Genomic DNA, 25,922 nt, shown 5'->3' with positions numbered 1-25,922 from the left:
GGACATCTACATAAAATAATCAGTAAAAGGCATTGAGTTTGCTTGTCAGAGGGTCACTAAAGGGGAACACATGGCCCGGGATATTGCAACATCATAAAAAGGTGCCAACTGCCAAGGATCTGAATTTTGATCACATGACCACAGGGTCATAAGTGTAAGAAACAATCATAAATCACTTTTTTCACCGATGTAAATTTGAACGTTCACTAAGCAAAGTGTTGTTAGGTTGCGGACTACCTCTATAATGGAACAATAAGACTCAAAAAATATAAGGCTAGTTATGAAGTGTGTAAAAAATTTATTCACAGCTTGATAAATCTAAACATTTAAGGATTTATGCATTTATGAAGTGACAGAAATCATATTAAACCATACATATATATCTATATCTATATCTGCACTGTACAAAATCTCTTATGAAGTATATTCCAAGAACTGAAAATACGGAACTCGATTTTTTTCAGCAGCAAACTTCTACTTTAGAAATGCAATATATGAAGAAAAAAATTGTGTAAGGTATTGTGAATGATAAAATTTGTCTTTTAATTTAAACATAAAAGGCACAGGAAAAGAAATCAAATGATGGCCTTAGTATACATTAAATTTTTACATATAAATATATCATAACTATTTACTGTTGTTGCCCTCTTCAAACCCATAACTCGAGTTGTGATTAATGTAAACAATAAATATTCTGAATCTGGAATCATAACCTATAAATTAATCTATAAAAAAGTTAAATGAATCAATGTGGCAGTAATAAACTTTGTTACAGAACAGAAAAGAGACAAATGCCAAGCACAAGCTTACCAAGTAGAACATATGTAGTCATTAGTGTATGCCTTTTAGTGGTTTTAGAAACCACTACTGCATTTGGTAGCAAAGAGATGTTCAGCTTTTGTTCAGCAGCCGGCAGCTCTGGTTAATTTTGTCAGTCCTTAGAACCCAATTAAGGTCAGATCTGAGTAGTACTTGGGACAGAAATTCCAGTCAATACGATAGCTGTAGTATAGACTGAGAAGTGGAAAAAAGATACTGGAAGAAAACTGTCATGCAACTTCTGTATGTTGTTGTCATGCAACAACAACAAAAAAAGTGGGTGGGTGGGCTGGAGAAGGTAACTCTTGCGGTTTTTTCATGTCCATGAAGAGATTTTTTTGCGTGTGTCAAACTTAACTTGAAGGAAACAAACTTAAAAATCAAATGATTTTCAGTGTTGCAGTTCTGGTTTTCCTTTTGACTGTAGCAGCAGCTGCTAGAAGCCCTCATGTTGTCTATGCGTGTCTATGGCATTTCATTATTGATGCTTTGCAAGAAAACTCTTGTTAGGAAGCTTAGAGCATGACCAGTAAGACAAAATGAAGTTCAACAACCCAAGGAGGTATGGAAGTAAACACTGCTGCTCCCTGATTTACAGTACTACATTGCTATACTCTGAAAATGGTTATACTTGTGAGAGAGACATGTCTACTTTATCATACAAATGTAACCATCATTCCAACGCAGTTTTTGTCTCATCAGAAAAACAGTTTTATGATAAGTTTTCTAGTCTCAGTGGTTAGAACCAATTAAGTACAAGGATTCGGGGGGGATTGAACCATACTAGTAAAAGTAACCTTTTTTTGACTAATGGTGTCATCACTATCCATTTTCAGAAGTTATTAATTCTGATAAACTGAGTTTAAATTACAAGAATGGAATGTTTCACATACTTCAGAAAGATATATTTTGATTGGAATGTGCATTTGCATTGATTTAGCCAAGAAAATATTCATACTGTCGATATTTTACAAATCAGAAGAGCACTAAATTACTAATTATTAGACAATAGTTTACATAATTTAAAAATTAAGTAACTACTTTATATTAGAAGTGTTTATCATCTTAATTTGGAAGAACAGTGGAACCTTAAAATGCAAACCTCTGTGTTTTGGTATCCAATGTTTTGAAAGAAAGATGTCTTCAATATTTCCAAATTTCTGTAGTTACATGGCTCATTACTGCCATGATAAATTTTATTTATAATGCTTTAGCTTTATAAAGAAAATGCTTTCAAATGTAAGATATTGTGCTTGAGATTTAATCCCAGTAAAACGCAAGGAGGAATAAACAAAAAACACATCCCAAACTTTATTTAATTTTCAAACCAAATTAAACTGAAAAAAAGTAAAACTGTTAGGGATGCTTAAGCTGAATAGCAGAACATGTAGTTTGCTTTCACCACGTCCAGTCATCAACACTTCCAGATAAATCTGGGAATTGCTTGAAACATCAAGAGAACTGGGAAAGTAGTGCCAATGCTTGGAAGATTGCGCTATATGGATCAAGACTGACTCAATATAAGGCAGCATCCTATGTTTTTTGGAAGCCATAGTAGAATTCCTATTCTTAGTTTCATACTTCAAGTACAAATGTGCTGATCAGATTTCCTGCTAAAATTATGTTAATGTAGGTATAGCGGTACTTTGGTTACTCAACTGCTTTAAAACTGATTGAATTTGGTACTCAATACATTTTGATGTGAACATTTTGTCCTGGTACTCATTGTTTAGTACTCAATGCACAAGCTAGAACTTGTCTGTGTTGGCTGCCTTATGACTCACTATATTATTCCTTATGGGAAAAATCAATTTGGTACTCATTGTATCTCCCAGAATCAATTAATGATAAGTACTGAGATACCACTGTATTTAAAGAAAAAAAAAACAGCCAAAGACTGAATTAGGACAATTGATTAAAACATTCAACTGTAATGCCATATTTAATGTAGGCTGCTGTATGCTTAAACTAAAAACAGACATAATAGAATCATTCAAGTATAAACATTTAAAAGGTAGATTATAAAAATTGCACTTACAATTCAGTTCAGATAGCAAACCACAATTGTTAGCAAACCATATTGTTTAATTGACATAAGATAGCATAGATTCCTTCTTTTTCTAGAAATCTGGAGCTCAGTCACCAACAGCAGTCACTGTATCATTTCCTTATTGTAAAAGGAAGTTTTGCAGCAGCAGCAGCAGTAGCAGCAGCAGCAGTGATTACAAGATTGTGCACCATACAGGTTTTTAGGTTTTCCAATTTCAGCCATTCTGCTAGGCACCCAATGGCCAATTTCATTATCTCACTTCTTGATCAACACCAGAAGTTTTTTGGTCTGTTGAAGAAAGTTCTAAAACAGGATTTACAAATCCGGCATACTCTGAATTGCCGTTATCATCCATTTCTGCACTAACGAAGTCATTCTCCCATTCCAAACCGGTAGAATCATCAGAGGTGGAAGTTGGGTTACTTCCAGTTTTCTTGCCATTAAATTTCAATGCTGCCCGGAGAATATCTTCTTCAGTCTTTGAACGTTCTCTCAAAGGGATCATTCTGTTTATACCTGCCATTAAAAAATGTTTTTATAGAATCCTTGAATGATTTAAAAGTTGTCTTTCCATGGTTCTTAGGTTTCATGTAGATACATCCTGAGTCAATTACACTATTTTGTTTGCAAAATATCTAATATTGGGAGACAAATCCATGTAGCAACCAGGAAATGTTATGGTACTTCAAATATTTAAGACATCAGCATGACAGATGTTTATGGAACAGAATCCACTTCACCAATAGTCAAGTTTAGTGTGGATTCAGATGTTTATGGAACAGAATCCACTTCACCAATAGTCAAGTTTAGTGTGGATTCAGCTTTCAAACAAACTTGACAAAACTTGTGATGAGGAATATATTAGGAAAATCAATTAATCAATCAATCAATTTTATTTACAACCAGAAGGCCAAATGAGTAAGTTACAAACTCAATCTAAATTAATATATTAAGAAAATAAACTCATTGAGTGCGCTATCACAAAAATTAATCTTAATTCTTTAAAATCCTACTTAGCTTATTTTTCTGCAGCTGTTGTCTTAACCAGAAAGACATTTGAAAACTCTTTTCTATTAATTCTAACATTAAAAAACTTTATTAAAAAACTTTAAATTCTGCCAAATATTACATGTTTACTTTCTCTACCTTCCATGCATATGTAGAACATTCTCTGTACTATGTAGAAATATATAAATAAATAGTCAGGCATGCTCTGTGAGGCCAATAGAGCAACAATATACTGATTTTTCTAATGATATCTATTTCAGTAGTAAAAAAATTTATAGTTGAGGAAAATTCATCTTTTTGCAACGCAAATAGGAGGATACTGGTAGTCCTCGGTTAACAACAGTAATTGGGATTGGAATTTGTATTGCTAAGCAATGTGGTCATGAAGCAGGCCATCACACAACCATATTGCTTAGCTTCTGAGGTCTTCCAAAGCCTCGCGAGAGTGGGCCATGCTATTCCAACAAGAGCATGAGCAGGAAGAAAGCCTGGTGAAGCCACAGCTACCTCCCATAGGGCCAGGTCAGGCATGTTTACTTAGCAGGGGAAGGAAGGCAGCTAAGGTCAGTTGGGTGCAGCAAAGCAGAGTGCCAGGGACTTTGCATTGTGGCGGTTGGTATGGGGCTTGAGGCAGCACTCCTTGGTAGTGACTACATTGAAATGGAGGCTTGAAGACAATGGTGGCCAGATGAGATGCTGAAGGCCCTGGACCTCTACTTCAACCCCAGCATTACTGCTAAGGAGCGCCACAGGGAAGAGAGACAGATGGTGGTGGTAGGTTTGAAGGTCTAGGTGTGGGCAAGCAACCAAGTGTTCGAAATTTCAGGGGCTTGGTGTAGATACCATTTGTTCGGTGTTGCTGTTAACACTGAATGGCTGCTAAACAATCATAATTTGGGAGCTACCTCTATAGTGCATTTCTAAATGTTCTGCTATTGTGGACTACTAAATATTTAAAAAATATGGGTGAGGGCACCCAAACTCATCCTCCCTATGTTTCTGTTTTTAAAAACATGGGAAGTCATGCTTCTTAATGAATAAGATAATGCTTATAGTTATATTTGCATATGCTTTGTTCTACCTTTATTTTTAAAGGCCTTTTAAAATTTAATTTTGTACTAAAATGTATTTACCATTTGAATTATTTTGTATTCCATGCCATGTCAAGAATGTTCTTTTGTCTGAATCTCTGAGTTCTAAGTCTTTCATATCAGTGAGGATGATGTTACATTTCTTCTTGTACTAGGAGATTCATATTCGACTTGATGGTGGATAATCTGACCACAGAAACTATATACCATCAGAAAAGTTCCAAGTAGTGAACATAAGGAGGAAGGATTGAGGGACTGAGCAGACTGTAACCAATGAATACAGAAAGACTGCAGATTGCCATTGGTCTGCAGGCCACAAAACGGGTTTCACTGCTATAAATAATAGAACAACTAGGATACAACTAGCAACTATCCTCAAAATATCTGTAATTCTCAAGATCCACAGCACATTCATCATGTGAGAATGGGAAAATCAAATTTTACATGAATTAACTCAGGTATTTCAAAATTAATATTACTTGCCCGATGTTTATGTGTATGCAAATCCTCAATCCAGTTTAAGATTACCTACTGCAATTTCTTCTTTATTCATACTTCCCTCAGAGGGATTGGAAACCTAGACAGCTTATGAAATTTTAATAATGCAGTTTTGATTTTTAAAACCCCAAAGTGTCCACTGTATTGAATTAGTTTTGGATCACTTTAGATCAATTAAACCATTATTATAGAACAAAAGAATTCCTCATGCTACTAGGCTCGAAATTCTTGGTTTGGATAACTTAGAACTGTGTCGCTTGTGGTCAGACCTATATATTGCATACAAAATTATACATAGTAATGTGTTACCTGTAAATGACTTTTTCGGCTTTAATCGCAATAGTATGCGCATGAACAACTACTTTAAACTCAGTGTAAATCATTCTAAACTTGACTGTGAAAAATATGGTTTCTGTAATTGAGTTATCAAAGTGTGGAATGCCCTACCTGATTCAGTTGTCTCAGCTACAATTTTTCACAGTTTCAGTCACAAATTGACTTCCGTGGACCTTACTTCATACTTAAGTGGTCAGTAGAGGGGGCATGCATAAGTGCTCTAATGTGCCTATTGTCCCTGTCATTGTACTTTTATTCTCTTATTCTTGTTCTTGTTTTTTGTTTGACAATTTCTAATAAATAAATAAAAATATACCTTCTTCATCTTCCCATTCTAAATCTAAGGAATTGCTGTCATCATTTCCACTTGTGGATTTGGTTTTGGTCATTAAATCACAACTGCTCTCTGTATTTGGTGTTAGAACAGTAGCATCTGATGAAAGTCCTGTAATAAAAAAAAAAAGTACTTGAACAGAAGAGGAGAGGAATAGAAGGGAAAAGGACATGAAAAATAATTCCTCATTTGCACACTGATAAGTTCTCAACAAATTTTTATAATTTATTTTATAAAGTAATAGTACTTTAGTAAAATGAATTGATTCACAACATTTTTAATTTTTTTCAATAATAATAAACAGTTAAATGAATATTTTAGCAATATTAATGTTTAGTCAAGTAATGGACTGGAGTTCCTGAAAACAAAACTTGGTTCCACAGGAACTTCTGATAAAGGAAAACAATCTTTTCTTCCTAAAGCCATCTATAACTTTCCAAAAATTAACTATGGATACGTTGGGTGCAAAGAATCAGGAAACACATGTTCTAGTTCAGCTGATTTATTGCTCATATCTATAGCACTTAGATTTATATACCACTTCATAGTGCTTTATAGCACTATCTAAGTGGTTTACAAAGTCAGCATATTGCCCCCAACAATCTGGGTCATCATTTTACTAATGGATGGAAGTCTGAGTCAACCGTTCAGGATCAAACTTCTGGCAGCGGGCAGAATCAACACTGCATTCTAACCACTGCACCATCATGGCTCAGAATCTAGTCAACGAATGGTCAGCACTAAATTGGAGCTAGACCACAGTTAATGGAAATAAAGAGGGGGCTGGACTTGGACCACTCATGAGGAAATAGTGATTATAGGATGAGTCCTCTCTTGATTCTGACCTCTGCCTCTTGCTCTTCTATATCATGGAGCTAGGTAAACCTCTTGGAGACGATATAGGAACTACATCAGAATCTGAAAACATATCCAATGTTTATCTTTCATCAAACAAACAAATATATATATAAAGCCTCCTAAATAAAAGAAAGTAATGATGTCTTTCAGAAGTAAGGAGACATTGCTCGTTTCAAAAGGAATTGAATGATTGCAATTCATAGTCATATAAGACATTAGAGGCTGTTTTATGCTCACTGACATGTAGGTGAAAATAGCAAATTACAAATGGGGAAATTGTAGAAAATATATACATAGAAAACTTACTACTAGTGCGGAAAGCTTCATATGGCAGTTTTACATTTCTCAAATAAGAATCCAAGTCTTCTTCTACCATAGAACTGTAAAAAAAAGTTATACCAAGTAGGCCTATGTTCAGAAAAATATTTTGGAAATGAAAACAGGTCTACTATGCTGACAAAATGTATTAACTTCGTTTTTATTTTAAGAAAAGTATGTTGCATGAGTGGCTGCCAAAATTCATTTATGGATGATCATAAGTAGAACTGAAAACCTTATCTAATACAATTGGATTTATAAAAGAGATAGCATTAGCTTTTGCTTTGTTCTTGCCTTTTTTTCTATATTTTCTGTTAAACATGTAAGGTATACAATTCTACTATTTGAAATTCAAATTTTAAATAGTTTCTGACTTACTGCTTATTTAAAATTCCTCTTCCTCTTCCTCAACTTTAGTTGTTCCTCTTACCTTTGGGCATCTCCGTGATTTGCTTTCTGAGTTATTCTCTGCAATTTTTGTTGCTAACAAAAATAAGGGGAAAAAAAGAAACAGCCACTTAATGATAAGATCTTCCAAGTTAAGAGTATAAGCAATATTATCATAGCATATCAATTTCCAGGGTCAGTACTCAACAAAATAACATACGTTTGTTTGCACTCCATGTCTGATATGTTGTTTCTCATTGGCACTGGAATGTATGTTATGTGAATAAAAGTAATATAGACTGTCCAAACTTATAAGATCAGACAATTCAAATATGAGAATGAGTTAAAAATATTTTTTAAAATATTCCATAATTTATTATTGCTTGTAAATGAACAAAAACAATTTTCATGATATCTCTGAGAATTCTACCTTGTAACAAATTAAGAATTAGAGAATTCAATCTGCAATAGTTAGCCTGATGCTGAGATCATAGATCAACTAATTCTTGAAAAGGTAATATTGTATGGTGAAGGCAAAATAAATACCTCCTTTTGAAAGTGTAGAAAAAAGAATATTAAGACATTTCCTTTGCTTGAAAAAAAAATGCATTTCTCTAAATGAGTAATATGTAAAAGCAGCTTAGTATGTGGAACTGTTGTAGCAAGTAATCATCTAATTCGCTTTTTGAACTGGGCTATTCGTATCTTCAGTAAAGGAGCCTTTGAAACAATGGCATCCCTCATTTTTTTCTATATAAAGGGCACAATCCAACAAGCTGTGTCAGATTCCTGAGCATAGTATGTTTTTACACACACATGTGCACCCTCCTCTGTAGCCTTTCACATAGCAAATAATTTCAGTCTTGATTTTTTTGGGCTACTAGTCTGCATGCTACTATTTCTATGACCTTAATGTGTTTTGGCCCTGATGTTCCACTCACCTTTGATTTGGAATCATTTTCAATAAGCAAACAAACAAATCCCTAGAGATTTGTTGAAATGTGGGCAAACAACAAAGATTTCTAACAATCTCTCTTCTCCTGAAATATCTGGCTTGAGAGGAAAATACCTAATTTGTTACTTTCTTGTAGGTATCAATTCATAATTAAACTGCCTTGCAGGGCTCTTAAAATCAGCTAAAGTATAATGTTGTTCTGTAGGAGACTTAAGCAATATTAGCCTTGTTAGGCCATAGGTTAATGAGCCAGAAAACCTATCAGAGGGAGATACAAGAATTCAGGTTCCTAATTTGCTCATGCATGCAATTCCCTGATTACCGAAGAAGCAGTTTTAAAATGTGAGATCAGACATTATTTGACAGTTTATAACTTCTGTAGTGTGTAAAGACCTCAATGTTGACATTTGTGCTAGAAACATATTTCAAAGAAGGGACAAAAAACAACAAACAGGTAAAATTAAACTCAGAAAGGTTGAGCATAAAAAAAATACTAGTGAAAAGAACAGAATGGAAAGACATAAAGTTACAAATTGTTTAAAAATCAAAACTAATATTTATTTATGGATGATTGTAATAACAATGATTCTATTCATATTCCAAAGAGAGTAAGAACATACATGATTATTCCCAACTACACTCTGAGGCAAATATAGCTGAAATATATTAATATTACAGACAGTTTTCAGTAAATGTCATAACTGAGATCTCATTCTATGTATCCTATAATATGAAATGTCACTGACTATTTCTGATTGGTTTTCAGATTTACTTTATGGATTATATTACATTTCCCTTTTTGCTTTCAATGATTTTCCTCTACATCCTTAATATTCAAGTTCTTTACTTTTTTTTTTTTTGCAAAATACTCCCTTCCTTCTTTGTTGCCAGTCAACAATTTATAATAAGCCCAAGTACTGTATTTAGAACAGAATCGAATTCTTTACTGGCCAAGTATGATTGGACACACAAGGAATTTTTCTCCAGTGCATAAGTTCTCAGTGTACATACAAACAACAAATGATAAATCATGATCATAATAATCATAACAATACATTAATCATAAATCATAAGATTTTACACTAAACTGCTAATGCCGAATTAAACACCCTATTTTTGTGAATTAACAATTCTGTAGAACAGCTTCGTGTGCAAATATAGATACTGAAATATTATGATTCATTCACAAGTTAAAGCCAATAAATGCTGGAGTTTAAAATAGAAAGAAGACAAGGATCTTGGCATACATATTATATTAAACAAACATGGACAGGACTTCTTTATTTGTTCAGCAATTTTTATTGGCCAAAAGAAAAAAACTACAAATCAGAGAGCATTAGCAACTTATCTACATGGTATGAACCATAAGTGTAAAAAAAATTGGCTTAGCATTATAGCTAGTATCTAGTGAGAGACCAGAAAAAAATAGAAACTGCTACAAATCAGTGTTAATGCTGGATGTTGTTTTAAAAAGCACATGAAACTAAGAGGAAGATATAAATAGACACTCTAATACATATATATTTGGGGTCTTTTCCCCTCACCTCCACGAACTTTCTTTGCTTTGCTGCCCTGGCTCTTTCACGCTGCACAGCATATAAAGTCTCCTCTTCTATTCTTAACTTCTCCTCTTGTATGGCTAACTGTATATGAACAAAATAATAATGGTTAACGAAATAAAACCTAGCTATCTCTCCTATGAAAGTAAGTGCACTAAATTTAAAGTAAAGGTACTTATAAAAAAATATGAAACATAAAATATACTAAAATTTAAAAATAAAGTATTTCATATTTAAGACAACTTTTAATTGCACTATGCATGCTATTTTAAAATTCCTTTATCTTTTTTAGTTTAATTAGTCATGTCTTTTTCTATTACACGTTTTTATTTGAAATGTAGGGCAGACATTTAAAGCATTTTATTTAATGGTATTAACTTATGTAAGACAAAGGAGAAGATCAAAAATTGTCCTTCAATACTGATAAAGAATGAAGTAATAATTACTTCCATTCTAAAAGTAATATTGATTTGAGCCCGTATTTAGGCAGCAACATACATTTATCCATGAAGCAAACAACGGTTGCTTGGTCTAAATTGAAGTGGCTGCTCTGAGCCTGAGGCAACTATTTTCAAACTTGAGTGCCTTCATATGCAGAAAGCACAGTTATTTACTGTTCGAGTTACCTAGTTAGACACATTTTTATGCTTCTATAGATGTAGAGTTCTAACTGAAACACATGGGAAGAAAACTCACCAGATTAAATTACACAGCATTACACAAATAATGAGAAATATTTTTGTTACAGAACACATTTTCAGTACTTCAACTACCCAAAGGACAAATTTTTGCATTTTTCCCTGTGTTTATAGTATTATTACTGTAAAGCAGTAGCAAGGGATCTTCCATTAATTAAGCCAAGCAATTTTATAATAAAGGATATACAACTAATTATTGATTTTACTTCTAACTTTCAGAGTGATACTGAAACAGACATGTACAATCTTTTTCACAATGGCATATACTATTACCATGCTCTCCTGTTTTCTTAATACATTTCTAAATTACCCATTAACTAGAAATTTTCTGGATACATCATAGTTATAGTAGCTTAAAGCAAACAATAAAGTAGCAATAATTGATACAGTATTTGATAAAAATAAAAGGAAATTAGCTGAAAAGAACAACAAATATGTTACAGAATGGGAAAACAATCTTAAGCCAGGTACCTGATATATCTCCTTAGCAGCTGCACAACCTTTCTAATGTTCCTCTTCACAGAAAAAAACTACATTGTTGCTATTTGAAGATACTACCCAATTTAGACAATTATTCCACACTCCATAAAGCACTGACTGTAAATCTCGGTCCAAGGTTTGAAGCTTTCAATGCAGATCAAGTGGTACACAAGGAGAGGGTCACACAAAATACTCAGAAGCCAAGCCATAACCATCAGTTTTGGAAGCTTGGAATGATTTTGGCTACTGGGCCTTTGAATAAGAAATGACTGCACAAATATTTTGTCCTCTTTGTGTCAACATTTATCTAGTACTCCAAGCTAATACCTAGCTGGTCCTTTTACACTAAACTTTAGTAACATTTATCTAAACCATTTCCCTATGAATTTATTTTCATTCATGACAACATTTCTGCTTGGTATTTTTTCCTCCTCACTCAATCCCTTTAATTTCAATATTACAATATCCACATTGGATGCTTCACTCACAAAGTTTCCATCTTCAATCAGCGAATTATGAAAACACATTATTTGTGTGCTACTAGAAATTATTTGTCCACGCACAAAGAGTTATTATGGTTACCTCTGACTGAAGTTTGTCATCTAAAGTTCTCTGTTTTTCAGCAATGGAATTATATTGCCTTTCTTGAAGAGCAGAGATTTCTTCTTCTGTCAGAGGTCTGAAGAAAAAGAAGAAAGAGTGCCACGCCCGTCATTCTGATCTCTTTAGAGCTGGAATGTCAGTTTCAATGTTTAAGAATTAGAAGGTTAAGAAATTTTCGGCATACAAATCTGTACTGAGGCATCTTTTCTGAGTGCCGAGACAACTGGTCATTATAGGAGCAATGGTGGTGCAGTGGTTAGAATGCAGCATTGCAGACTAATTCTGCTGACTGCCACCAGTTTGATTCTCACTAGCTCAAGGTTGACTCAGGCTTCCATTCCTCTGAGGTCAGAAAAATGAGGACCCAAATTGTTGAGGGCAATATGTTGACTCTGCAAACTGCTTAGAGAGGGCTGTGAAGCATTGTGAAGCTGTATATAAGTCTAAGTGCTATTGCAACAGTCAATTAAAAACAAACAAACCAAAATAAACAACAAGAGCCAAATTCAACCTCACATCCAATAGAGAAGTGATGTTTTGCATATATTTTTGCTTATATTTCAGCTTTAAATCTTATTACTCAAATTATACCGAAACAGAAGAGGCATCACATTAGCATTTTAAATATTTTTAAAAACATATAGTATACAATTGCTTTTGTATAGTGCATATTTTTACTAAATTTACTATGATCCATGTTCTTTTATCCAATTCACCATCCTTTCCACTGTGGGACTCTAAATTAAAGTATTTTAACAGAGGACTGAGCAATCACATTAACTCATCCAATGAGAAGAATTCACCACAAACCAAAATGGAGTGTTTGGGATTGGATCATGTCCAGCACCACAAATCACTATCTGGACAATATGCATAAACCAACTCCAGAATGTTTTGACAAAAGAAAAACATAATGTTTCAACAGAAAAGTAAAGGTATCACAGATGAATTGCTCCATCCTGCACATCTGTATTTACCATCTTCCTTAGTAAGTAGTTCTACAATTGAATTTAATTTCTCATTAGCAAGTTTCCCCAAACATTCAGAGGAAAAAGCCTCCTTTTGAGACAAGAGAAAACACATAGTAACCTTTTGTGTAACTGATAAATGTTCTCCACCTCTTCATGCAAACCATTAATGAATATGTTGAAGAGAATTAAAACAAGGACCTAATCCTATGACATCTCACTGCATACCTCAGTCTACTTTAATGAGGAGCTACTGATTAACGTTCTTATGGAACAGTTCACTAGGTTAATCTACTTTTCTGAAATCCAATATCTGCATTTCATACTTCGCTTTAGTTTATCTTAATATCAAGAATTCCACTATTAGAGATTTTCTCTAAAAATCAGCAAGTCTTCCCATTAGTCAGAGATAACCACCTTATGCTTTTCTGCGAACCCATGAAGAAGAAACTTTCTAGGCCCATAACTACAGAATTTGTTTTACAAATGAAATATATCTTTTTAAAAGAACTAACATTACAATCAAATAAGTATTTTAGATTTCAAAAATGTCAATTTGCTGAAATGAATTAAATTAAAAAAGTAGATGATCAAAAAGAACGAAGCAAGGAGCATATATGAGAATGGAAAGCAAATCAATACATGAATATAAACTCATACCTTTGGTTGCTTCCTGGACTTTCACCCTGTTTAAAAAAATAAAATGTAATGCTTTTTAAAAATGAATATAATTATAAAGTTACTTTCAAAATTGATCTGAAATCTATAACTTTAAACCCCCAATCTTTTAAAATATCAAATCAATATAAAACTATCAAATTAAAATATTTAGAAAAACATCTATTGTTATATTTTCAGGCAATAATATGTAAATCCTTCTTCTATTCTTCTCTGAAGTGGAACTGCAACTCTCTGGATTTTTAAAATCAGATTGAGCAGCAAGTCTAAAGAATGCACATTTCAAAGCAAATATAAATTCTTTAATGGAATTATCAGTTGATCAACAGATGTGTTATTTTTATTTTATTTCAAATTATATTTTAAGATTGAATTGTTTTGCCTCTTACAGTTACACTAAATGTCACAGAAGCAAATCTGTTCACAGGACTGTGGTTTCTCATGGTTAGTGAGAAACTGGATATTCACATTTCACTCAGAGCTTCTCAGCTATAAAGATAGCTATTAGAGCTTCTTAAAGGATGAAGAAGGTCACAAACAAGATGTGTAATTTATCTTTCTTTACCAAATGAGAGGATTTATTATTGAAAAAATAAAGATCCACTTTACAAACAAAATCTTGGATACTGTGCCAATCTCTTATACAAAACCTATATTTACATTAAATATATTATACATGTATCTTATGATTAATTTATATTGAAGGTGCTTATCAATTTTTACTTCAAAGTATGTCAGAGGCAACTTCAGCAAGCAAAGGGGAAAAGCCCATATAAAAGGCTTCTAGAATTGAATCCTCTCCTAATATCTATATATCTATATCTATATTTATCTGTCTGTCTGTCTACACTGAGGTGTATAAAATAACTGGATATTTATTAGCATTCTTTTGAAAAAGCCAACATTATTTTCCCTGATCAAAGAGCTAAGTTTCTCCCAAATGATTATTACATAACACTATGAATATATAATTTGTCTAAAAAGAACATAATTTAAATAACACAAAATTGTGATTATTCTTAAAACATGGCGTATAACATTTCCCCATCATTCTGCACAGACGCCAGAAACTAAATGTAGTAGTGCAATAATTAATTCTAAGAATTAAATAAATCTTAAGTGCAACCTCTTCTAAACAGTTTTCCAGTTCACAACACTTTTAGTTGCTCTAATTTCAAATACCTTATAAACTAATTTGCATATATAATACATCTACTGAACTTAATAAGGTCAGTATGAAGAACTTACTTCATCACTTTCCACTAGGTTTTCAAACTGAAAATAAGATACAATATTTCAATTAATCAAGCATAAATAATGTGTTTATTATATAAATACCAAATATATATCTACTTCAGACAAAATAAATGTCAGGTGTAGTAAAACTTAGCAGCTATTTTTTAATAAAAACTGTAAATTATCACTTTAAATTTAAGTGCATAGTACAAATATATAATTTTTTTTGTGTATGTGTATGTATATATATATATGTATATATATGTGTGTATGTATGTATGTGTGTGTGTGTGTGTGTGTGTGTGTGTGTATATATATATATATATATATATATATATATGTGGATCTTTGTTGTTGGTTTTCTCCCGTAAGATCTGAAGTATCTAGGCAGCGTTCGATGAAGTCTCATTCATCATCTTCAGGCTTCTGTCTCCGGCTCTGTGCTTTTCAGAGTAATGTGAGATTGCAGCTGCTTCCTCCTTTAACTGCCAGTGGGGTGGGACTTGATTGGGTGGGGGCTTGGCTGTGTTCTGATTGGGTGGGGTGTGTTCTCATTGGTAGGGGTTTGGTTGTGTTCTGATTGGTTGGGGGTTACCCAATCAAGTCCCACCCCCACTGGCAGTTAAAAGGAGGAAGCAGCTGCAATCTCACATTACTCTGAAAAGCACAGAGCCGAGACAGAAGCCTGAAGATGATGAATGAGACTTCATCGAAACGTGCCTAGATACTTGAATCTTACGGAGAAAACCCAACAACCAAAGATCACACATAAATACCCGAGAACCTCAGAAAACATATATATATATATATATATATATATATATATATATATATATATATATATATATATATATATATATATATAACTTAGATATAGTAGAAAACAATAATGGAAAAAAATATATTGCTCAGTTTGATTTTTAAATTAATAAATTTCTGACCATGCATTAGCATTTGTATTGGGAGTATATAAATTTATTCCACTTTGTGTACAGATAATAAAATTATATCACAGTTTTCATTTGCTTCATTAAATAAAGATAATAAGTCTAACCTAGGATCTAGGACAATTTTTTGTTTATTTATTTTCCTTATTTGAATACAAACTATTTGCCAAAACCTTTGAATTTTTATATAAGACCACCACATATTATATGTACATATGATCTAATTTAGGTACAGCTTTCTTTGCCAAAACCTTGGGCTTATCTCTGGTTTTACTGAACACAACTTTCTTAATGTTAGAGACTACCGGTATCTATGTAGCAACTGCAATTAATGTCTCCTAATTTTAGCTGGTATTTGTTTAAATTTGGTTTTGCCCATTTTTGGAGAAGTCCAAAAACAGTTTAGGCACTTGATTTAAATATTTTAAACTGTCTTCAAATCCTATAAACTACCTGTAGATATTTTGATCAAATCTCATAAATATTAGATATTCAAGTCTTTTTTTTCTGATCAGTTTGGGGATGAAATATTATGATACACAAAAGAGTTTGAAGTTTACCTTTTTTGAACAGCTTTAAAACAATAATAGAATATAATATTTAAATCAAATTTAAATCTAGAAAATATTCTGATGTTATAAATATATTCAATCACATAAATTGTGAATATTTTATTCCTTCTTTATTTGCGTTGCTGTACCTAATTTTAATCTCAACTCATGCCTTTCTCCCCATGTGTATAGTTAATCTTCTGTCATATAACTACTTTATAAATAGCCAGATGAAGACACTGAAATAAAATAAACAGAAATACAAGCAGAAATAAAAAAATAAACATGCTAGAGTTCGATTAACTTCCCTAAACAAGATAGATTTAATGATTTCCATGAATTAACCTTTGAATAACGTTCTTAATATATCCAATAGGTGTAAATTTTTAAGCACACTTTTAACATTTTAGACATGATTACCTTCAAATAACTGAGGTATTTTATGTTAATTTTGTGCCTGATAAGCTCTGTAATGTATTTATAATTTTTTTCTATATTAAAATAAATTGTTTTCAATTTAGTAAGATTCATGTGTACACTTGTCAAATCATTAACGTTCTTAATGAAGATTAAGTGGGCTAAGACTGCAATTAACAAAAACTAGATGGTCATCAAACAAATTAACTTTCATCTGAATTATTTAAACAGTATTCTTTTAATATTCTTTGGGATATTCTCTCATTTCTGAAGCAAATTAATTTCTAGGAAAAGCAAAAATATTGGTGAGAGAAGAGTTTTGTCTGCTTAGTAGCCATTTGCAATCACATACATGCAATATTTCACTGATCATTTGATGTTTGAAAGTCTTCTGGTAACTGGAAGCCACAGTTTTTCTTCTGCCATTTATAATTTTTCTAATGTTTGACTTTTGCAGCTTTGGGAAATTATATTCTTAGGGCAATCCTAGGAAAATGCTGTTTATGTCAGGAAAGGGAACCAAAACCAGCAAAAGTAGGATACAAATATTAAGGAACCAGAGAGCTTAAAGAAGGTGGTAATTTGTCACCACCTTCCATCCTTTTTACCCAGTCACATAAAGGAACATACACAGCTCATAACTGCATGAATGTTATTACATTTGCTTTATCCCAAGGTTACAGTATTTTATGTGTTCTTTGCATTTTAATAAACATAAAACATTGCATATAGTGGTTTAATTACCATGTTTCTCTGGCAATATGCCCCCCCCCCAATAGGATGGCCCAGCATGTTTTCTAGGCATAAGGTGAAATGAAGCCCCTCTCCCCAAATTTAGGCCTATTTAAACCATGCATTTCCCACCATTTCTCACATCGCTTGAACTATACGAGATGAAGAGAAATGGGGGGGAAGGGTGGGGGGGGAAACTTGCCTTTAGGAGCCCCGTGCAGGTAGCCTTGGCTAGAGCACCCCACGGACAGACTCGCCTCTATTGGCTGATAGAAGCACCCCGCGGGCAGAATTGCCTTGCGATGAGGCCGCTTCTATTGGCCGATGGAAGCTCCCCGAGGGCAGAGTCACCAGCCGCTTCTATCGGCCGATAGAAGCGGCCTTATGGCGAGGAGTGGCTGCCCGTGGGGCGCTCTTATTAGAAATCGGGGCGGGGGAAATAGGGCTATCTGAGAGGACGAAGAAGAGCGGCTGGCTCAGGAAGCACAAATGCAGCAGGAATCTTGAGATTTGATATTTACTCTGACAACTCAATCGTACGTGGCTGAGTTTACAGTTGGCAACCTGATGTGTAGCCATGCCTCGCCACGAGGCCGCTTCTACGCTTCTATCGGCTGATAGAAGCAGCCTTGTGGTGAGGCGTGGCTGCCTGCAGGGCGCTCCACGAGGCTGCTTCTATCGGCCAATAGAAGCGGCTGGTGACTCTGCCCTCAGGGTGCTTCTAGCAGCCTTGTAGCAAGGTGAATGCGTGTGGCATTCTAGGTGGGGGTGTGCGTGGGGGAAGGAAATTAAGTCACCCTTCAAAAAAAAATAAGGCCCGGTCTTATTTTGTGAGAAACACAGTAGGTTGTCATTATTAAGAACAGATTGTTCAAAATTGATGTGATTGAAATTAGTAACTGCTCAAAGTTATTTATTTATTGCATAATGTTTCAGCCAGCAAATCTGCAATAAGAAAAACACTGTGCTAGTTTCATAATATGACTACACTGGTAATTAAAATATATTACTTACCTCTATAGTGAAATGTTCTCCTGTTGAGCATGTCCTGAAGTACTTTGATCTAGAATATAAACCATCAGTATTTATAGCAGAATTACTGTTATATTTCAAAAGTCATCAGAATAATTTTTTCCTCATTAGAATCTGTTTAATAACCTCCCATGTATAATATTGGATACTACACTTTTCAAAACTTTGTCATGACAAGCTGCACATGGTTACATGCCCTGCTTTTCTGAAAATACTCTTTTAATAAAAGCTTGATCACAGTCTTGGATATATGTAGCAAAGAAAGGCATGAAATTAGAACTTACAATTCCCAAATCAAGAGTTCCTAGTGTTAGGGTTAGGTGTGGCATACTAAAAAATATTCTGCAGACAGAGTTTACATATCACATCACACCAAGTTTGTTTAGACTTGGTTTTCTGAATAAATCACAATTTATTACCTTAATACAAAATCAATTGGACCTTGTGGCGGTATAAAGCAATGGGTGAGCCAAACAACCATATACAAGCCTAATTTGGAAACAATATATATCTGAATAATTGAAAAGAATCACCTAGCTCTGCTATATTGCAAAACGGTAATTTCTGCCAGCATATATTAGCAGAATGGCAAGGTATACAGTTGAATCTCCTTTCCTATCCTTCTAGAAAAAAAGAATTAGAATGACCGGTCTATTTTGTAGAACATTAATTTATCTATCTAGCATTGTAAATGCCATGTTCTCAAGTGAATAAATGATGCTGCACTGACCCTGTAAATAAGGGCTTGGCACATGTATTGAACACAGCTGGATTGCAATGTGTGTTCTACACATCACTGATATTATTTATGTATTTTGGATATATTCAATGTAATACTATGAAAGAAATTATTAAAGACAGTAAAGCCTGTCTTTAACATATATGGTATGTAAAAATATGTATCAGCTATGAAAAGGGTATTTTTTACCCCTTATTCCTTTCTGAAAAACACTGACCATCTGGAGCAATGGAGGGTGATTGGTGAATTGAAAAATCCACTCTTCTCCCAGAGAAAGCTCAACTGGGAGCCCTGGTGGTCCAGTGTTTACAATACAGTACTGCAGGCTAACTTTGACCACAGTGATGAGTTTGATCCTGACAGGTCAAGGTTCACTCAGCCTTCCATCCTTCCGAGGCCGGTAAAATGAGGTCCTAGACTGTTTTTAAAGGAAGTGCATGATGCCTATTACTTTCCACAAAATAAAGGAGTATTATAAATTTAGTTATTCTCCAGATAGGATAATAAAAGTAATCCCAAAGCTCTAATTATATTTATTCCCATAAGCACTTAAATAATAATGTTGTGATTCCTCTGGGGTTGAAATGAAAGTTGACAATGAAGATGCTGAAATTACACATGACTGAATTTCTAATTATACCTGCAGCAGAAAGAAGACTCCTTTACAACAAACAATTTAAGCCAAAGGCAACTATATAATAAGCCACAATTATGTCAAAATGAAATACACGCCATATTATATAAATGAGATTTGTTATAAGATCCAATGCATTTTCTCATGGACATCATGATGTACGTATTGTCATTTATTCACTTGGTTCATTGAAGATATCTATGATTAAACAGAGCTTTTAGATTATTTTGATACACTACTTCAAATTGTGTATCTTCAAAATAAAGAGCAAGGTGAGATTTATTTTCTATTGCATTAATCATAAAATAAGTAGAGTTCCAGTTTCAAAAGAAACTTCAAAAGACAGGAGGTGGTGACCACAGACTACTTCTCAGTTCCTATGCTTTCTGGCTGATGGTTTGGTCACTTTTGAATGCTGGCGGTGCTTTCACTCTAGTGGTAGCATGAGATGGAGTCTACAAACCACACAAGTGGCTCAGGTAGTGCAGCTCATCCAGGATGGCACATCAATGCGAGCTGTGGCAAGAAGGTTTGCTGTGTCTGTCAGCGTAGTGTCCAGAGCATGGAGGCGCTACCAGGAGACAGACCAGTACATCAGGAGACGGGGAGGAGGCCATAGGAGGGCAACAACCCAGCATCAGGACTGCTACCTCCGCCTTTGTGCAAGGAGAGACAGGAGGAGCACTTCCAGAGCCCTGAAAAATGACCTCCAGCGGGCCACAAATGTGCATGTGGTTGCTCAAACGGTCAGAAACAGACTCCATGAGGGTGGTATGAGGGCCCGACATCCACAGGTGGGGGTTGTGCTTACATCCCAACACTGTGCAGGACGTTTGGCATTTGCCAGAGAACACCACGATTGGCAAATTCACCACTGACGCCCTGTGCTCTTCATAGATAAAAGCAGGTTCACACTGAGCACATGTGACAGACGTGACGGTATCTGGAGACGCCGTGGAGAATGTTCTGCTGCCTGCAACATCCTCCAGCACGACCGGTTTGGCAGTGGGTCAATAATGGTGTGGGGTGGCATTTCTTTAGGGGGCCACACAGCCTTCCATGTGCTCGCCAAAGGTACCCTGACTGCCATTAGGTACCGAGATGAGATCCTCAGACCCCTTGTGAAAGCATATGCTGGTGCTGTTGGCCATGGGTTCCTCCTAATGCAAGACAATGCTAGACCTCATGTGGCTGGAGTGTGTCAGCAGTTCCTGCAAGATGAAGGCATTGATGCTATGGACTGGCCCACCTGTTCCCCAGACCTGAATCAAATTGAGTACATCTGGGACATCATGTCTTGCTCCATCCACCAACATCACATTGCAACAACAGACTGTCCAGGAGTTGGGGGATGCTTTAGTCCAGGTGTGGGAGGAGATCCCTCAGGAGACCACCCACCACCTCATCAGGAGCATGCCCAGGCACTGTAGGGTCATACAGGCACGTGGAAGCCACACACACTACTGATCCTCATTTTGACTTGTTTTAAGGACATTACATCAAAGTTGGATCAGCCTGTAGTGTTTTTATCCACTTTAATTTTGAGTGTAACTCCAAATCCAGACCTCCATGGGTTGCTAAATTTGATTTCAACTGATAATTTTTGTGTGATTTTGTTGTCAGCACATTCAACCATGTAATGAACAAAGTATTTAATTAGAATATTTCATTCATTCAGATCTAGGATGTCTTATTTTTGTGTTCCCTTTGTTTTTTTGAGCAGTGTACATTTTCAATATATCTTTACTGCTAAATAAACTATTCATCCTGGCTTTTAATAAAAGGTGTCTATTAAACCCATGAATTCAATCACTTGTTCAGTGTTAGAATCCAAATTAAAATATTTTTGACAAGTGGATGCCTTCATTTATATTAGTGAAAGGAAGTTGTGGTGTAACTTGTTCCATTGCTAAATTGTTTCAAATTTACAAGTCTTTTTTCTACCACTCAAGAACCTGTCTTCCTGCAATTTATCTATATTTTTCAGTGTTCTGTTACCTGGAACTAAGGATAACAGGTCTTAATGTTCTATATCAGGGTTGTCAAAATGGTGGCCCACAGGCCAGACATGTCATGTACAGGCCACGCCCAGCCCAGCTCTGCGAATGGGAAAAGCATCACAAAATGTCATGTGATGGCAAGGTGAGGTGGTGAGTTTGACACCTGTGTTCTGTGTGAAATCTTTTGAGATATTTAAGAGAACTGGTAGCATCGGACTAGAAAATAGAGATTAATGATTTGGGGCCAGTCACTTTCAATCAGCCCTAGAAAGAAGACAATGCTAAACCACTTCCAAAAAATTGCCAACAAAACTGCAGTCTCATCCTGGCAGTTACAATGAGTGACTTGAAAATAATAATAATAACAACAACAACAACAATAATCCCTTTCCAGTATTCTTAAGACTATAAATATTCCAGTACTCTTCTCCTTTAATGTACTTACAGTAAACCGAAATACTGTATAGTGAGACTGTATAGTGATTAACATAATATAGACAGAGATTGCCTTCAAGAAGAAGAGATCTTCCAAATCTGCTCCCTATAAAGTACTGTGGCTACCTGGCATCATTCCAGAAGCAGGGCTCCATTTTGGAGCGGCCACAATTCAATGGCACCCACTTTCAGGATACCACCATATGGCTCCTGTTTAGGAAGGCTACGTGGTAGATCAGCTTCAAGGAAAACTGGCTGATCTATCCCTCGTCTTCTGTATAGAATGTACTGGCTGCTTCCTGAAGATGATCTATAAAAAAGGTAAGTCGACTAAACTGGGTTGAGGGCCTGGGGAGGAGTGTGTGGCACCCTGCAGGGTGGGAAGTGGGGCATGGGATACCTCCAGGACTGGGAGAGGCCATGGGAAGCCACGTTTGAACTAGGAAGGTACTGTAATGTGGGCTTGAATATGTAATAGGACTGTCAGGACCTTCCTCAATCTAAATCCATGCTCTGCTCAATGACTCATGCAGTCACAACTAAATTGTATGGTTAAAAAAATGTTAATAGCAATTGCCTGCAGGGCTATAGGTTGAATTATTGCCCCTTTTATCCATAGGAGGCCTATGATAATGTGGAAATAAATAAAATGTGCTCATCAAAAGGAAACTATTTATACCTGCCCACTTCCTTCTTCTCAACCTAGTATTATCCTCAAATAATACTCCAGCCTTTGAGAGATGTATGCAAAGAAATTTCATTTTAATGTCTGCTGATTATGTACATTCAGTGACAATAGTTATTCTATGCTATGCTATGCTATGCTATTCTATTCCTATTGTATTTCTTTTCTATCCCTATCCTCATCCCTATCCCAGGAAAATAGGAAAGGCTGCCAAATTATTGGCTATCACTTTGCTGTGAACACAATTAAGCACATACCTGAATTGGCCTGTAAGTATAGCGCAAATGAGTCCATTTTTCCCCTAATGCGATCACTCTGCTAAACAAATAATTCCCACAACACTGTCAAACTACTTCATAAGACTGTATTACTAATTATTCATCTCATCCTTCCTATTACCTATCTCTTCCAACTTATTACTATAACCGTGTTGTTCCTATCTTTACAATTGATATTGTTTTGTTCCCTAGCATGATTTGATTGCTTATTAGTAACCTGTGATCATCACTAAGTGCTGTATCTTATGATTCTTGATGAATGTATTTTTAATTTTTTCTTTATGTACACTGAGAGCTTATGCACCAAAGACAAATTCCTTGTGGGTCCAATCACACTTGGCCAATAAAGAATTCTGTTCTGTTCTGTTCTAAAATCGTTTATTCACTCCACACCACCAGACCTAATTAGAAAGCCCACGTGCAAGTCGAGATCCCCAATATACCACCTGATCCTATCGTTTCGTTAAAGACACCCGTCATCACCCCTGTTTTCAGCCAGGGTGAGCTAGTGGCTGCCTGTCTCTTGCGGGGACCTTCGATCCGCACGTGGACGGCAGCCCACTGCAGCTCCACCAGACTGAGGTCACTTCACTCTACGCCGCAGAGGCCAACCTGATATCTCCGGAAACCTCCCACTCCGCGTCCCCTCCGGGCATGGCTGGAAGGCCAGCGCCTTCAGGCACGCCTGCCGGCTGTTCACTCGGGTTCAGATAGACTGCCGGTGACCCCGGAGGCTTTATTCAACCCTCCCGGGTTAACAAGGTCGAGAATTCTGGCTGAATTCCCCTCTTCCAAGGCAGCTCGAAGCAAAGCGGGGAAGGGCTCCCTGCCTTTCCGTCACAAGGCCGGCCTGTCCTGAATTGCCCCGGAAAGGCGGCATGGAAGGCAACCGGCCCAGCCCTGACGTCCCACCGGGCTTACCCTCCTCCTCGTTGGAGGCGTCCCGCTTCCCGTCTCGGGAAGACCCAGCAACACCACTGCGCCGCCCAGCTGTTGCCCATGGCATGCTGAGAGAGGGCGGCCGGGGGCGCTCGGTCACCCACCGACGGAGCGCCGGAATCGGTTACCACGGTCCCTCGGCGGCGAGCGGAAGAAAGAAATGGCGGGGCAACAGCTGTGACGGCTCCGGCTCTCGTGCATGGAGGAGAAAGGGGCACACGCGGCGGCGGCGGCGGCGACCAGCCGTTACGGCGGCGCCGAGCAAAGCAGCGGCTCCGCTTCTTTCCCCTGCCCCACGGCCCCCTCCCTTCACGTTGTGACGGCGAGCTCGGCAGTCGCGTGCGGCCGTCAGCCCCGCCCACGCCTCATTCATCGCCCGGGCCCCCGGGCTGGGACCGAAATGGCAGGGAAGCGCATGCGTAGACTTTGACGTTCTGACTCCTCCCTTATTTTTAGATTAGATAGGAGTGTGATCTCCTGCTGGGAAGAGATTGAAGGCTGGTGGTTGGGCTTTGTTTTGTTTTGCGGTGGAGGGGACGGGCTGGCGGATACCGGGGATTAAATGAATAAAATAATTATTCTAACTAGTTACAGAGGATGCCGGGATTCCGTTGGCGGAGTCCCCAAACTTGTTCTACTTCCGAGACTCTGCTGCGTTCAACCCATATTGATTGCTTTTAATCTAAAAAAAAAAATCCTCTTCCGGTTCTGATCATACGGTGGAACGGTCAATATATATACACATACTGTACTGCTTAATATTGCTGGAAGTATCTCAGATATTCTCAGAAGTCGTAAGAGACTTTGCCGATTTGCTTTTACAGCTGGGTATATTTTGAGGCAGTTCCGCCCTCTTGCCCTTCTCCTTTGCTTTCAGACCTGAAATGCTTTATTGACCATGCAGTTTATTGACCATGCAGTTTAACCTTGACTGCTGCTGTTTCCGTGGTTCAGCTTTGTTGTCTTTGCTACTTTCTTCCCATTTCTAGCTCATTTAACTTTTAACTTTGTCCCTTGTATCCTTATGATTTATATTTACTGTTTCCTAGTATGATTTGATTTGATTATTGTACCCTATGACTATAAGTGTTGTACCTTATGATTCTTGACAAATGTATCATTTATGTATACAAAGAATATTTGCACCAAGACAAATTCCTAACCCTAACCCAAAATACTTGGCCAATGAAGAATTCTATTCTATTTAACATGAAACAAGTAACAAAAGATTGACAAATACTTATTAGATTCAAAAGACTTATTTTAGTGGCTCAGCTTTCGCTCTTCCCTCCTTTGAAAATAAGTTGGAACAATATTATTAAACCACAAATCTGCCCACAATGTAGTAAAGCGCTAAGGAGGAATAAATACTGTAGAATGGCAGAAGTTAATGGAAAAGGAGCTTGTGATGGATGAAATATTTGTAGAATTTTTAATGTTCCTATATGATGGTTACTTTTTTGCTAATTTTCTTTAGGCATTTGGCTTTATAGTTTAATAATAACAAATTATTTTGGGAAAGGGAGTTTGACCAGCTGAGGAGAAGAGATGCGGCTCTCCTCGACCCTGCTGGCGATCTCTCCCCTCTTCACCACCTCTACGGGGTGGCTTAGCTCTGAAGCCAGCTGGCTCGGGGCACTCCAGCAGCAAGCCCAAG

At 36.2% G+C, this 25,922-nt stretch overlaps 1 protein-coding gene across 1 annotated transcript; it reads right to left on the bottom strand.

Annotated features, from left to right (window-relative positions):
- Nucleotides 1–1,702: 1,702 nt before the first annotated feature.
- On the bottom strand, nt 1,703–24,662 carry AP1AR (adaptor related protein complex 1 associated regulatory protein). The gene is made up of 10 exons (XM_026698199.2): nt 24,248–24,662; nt 18,538–18,586; nt 14,889–14,915; nt 13,623–13,648; nt 11,974–12,070; nt 10,199–10,297; nt 7,743–7,795; nt 7,301–7,374; nt 6,119–6,247; nt 1,703–3,385 (listed from the first exon to the last, which is right to left on the bottom strand). The coding sequence occupies exons 1-10, from the start codon at nt 24,325–24,327 to the stop codon at nt 3,120–3,122; spliced, it is 900 nt and encodes a 299-aa protein (XP_026553984.1). The 5' UTR covers nt 24,328–24,662; the 3' UTR covers nt 1,703–3,119.
- Nucleotides 24,663–25,922: the final 1,260 nt, after the last annotated feature.

Source organism: Pseudonaja textilis, chromosome 6 (genome assembly GCF_049901715.1).
Source record: "Pseudonaja textilis isolate UNSWEBS1 chromosome 6, rPseTex1.2, whole genome shotgun sequence".
NCBI lineage: Eukaryota > Metazoa > Chordata > Lepidosauria > Squamata > Elapidae > Pseudonaja > Pseudonaja textilis.
Note: the sequence above shows the minus strand (reverse complement) of the source record. Positions and strands in the feature narration are given on the sequence as shown.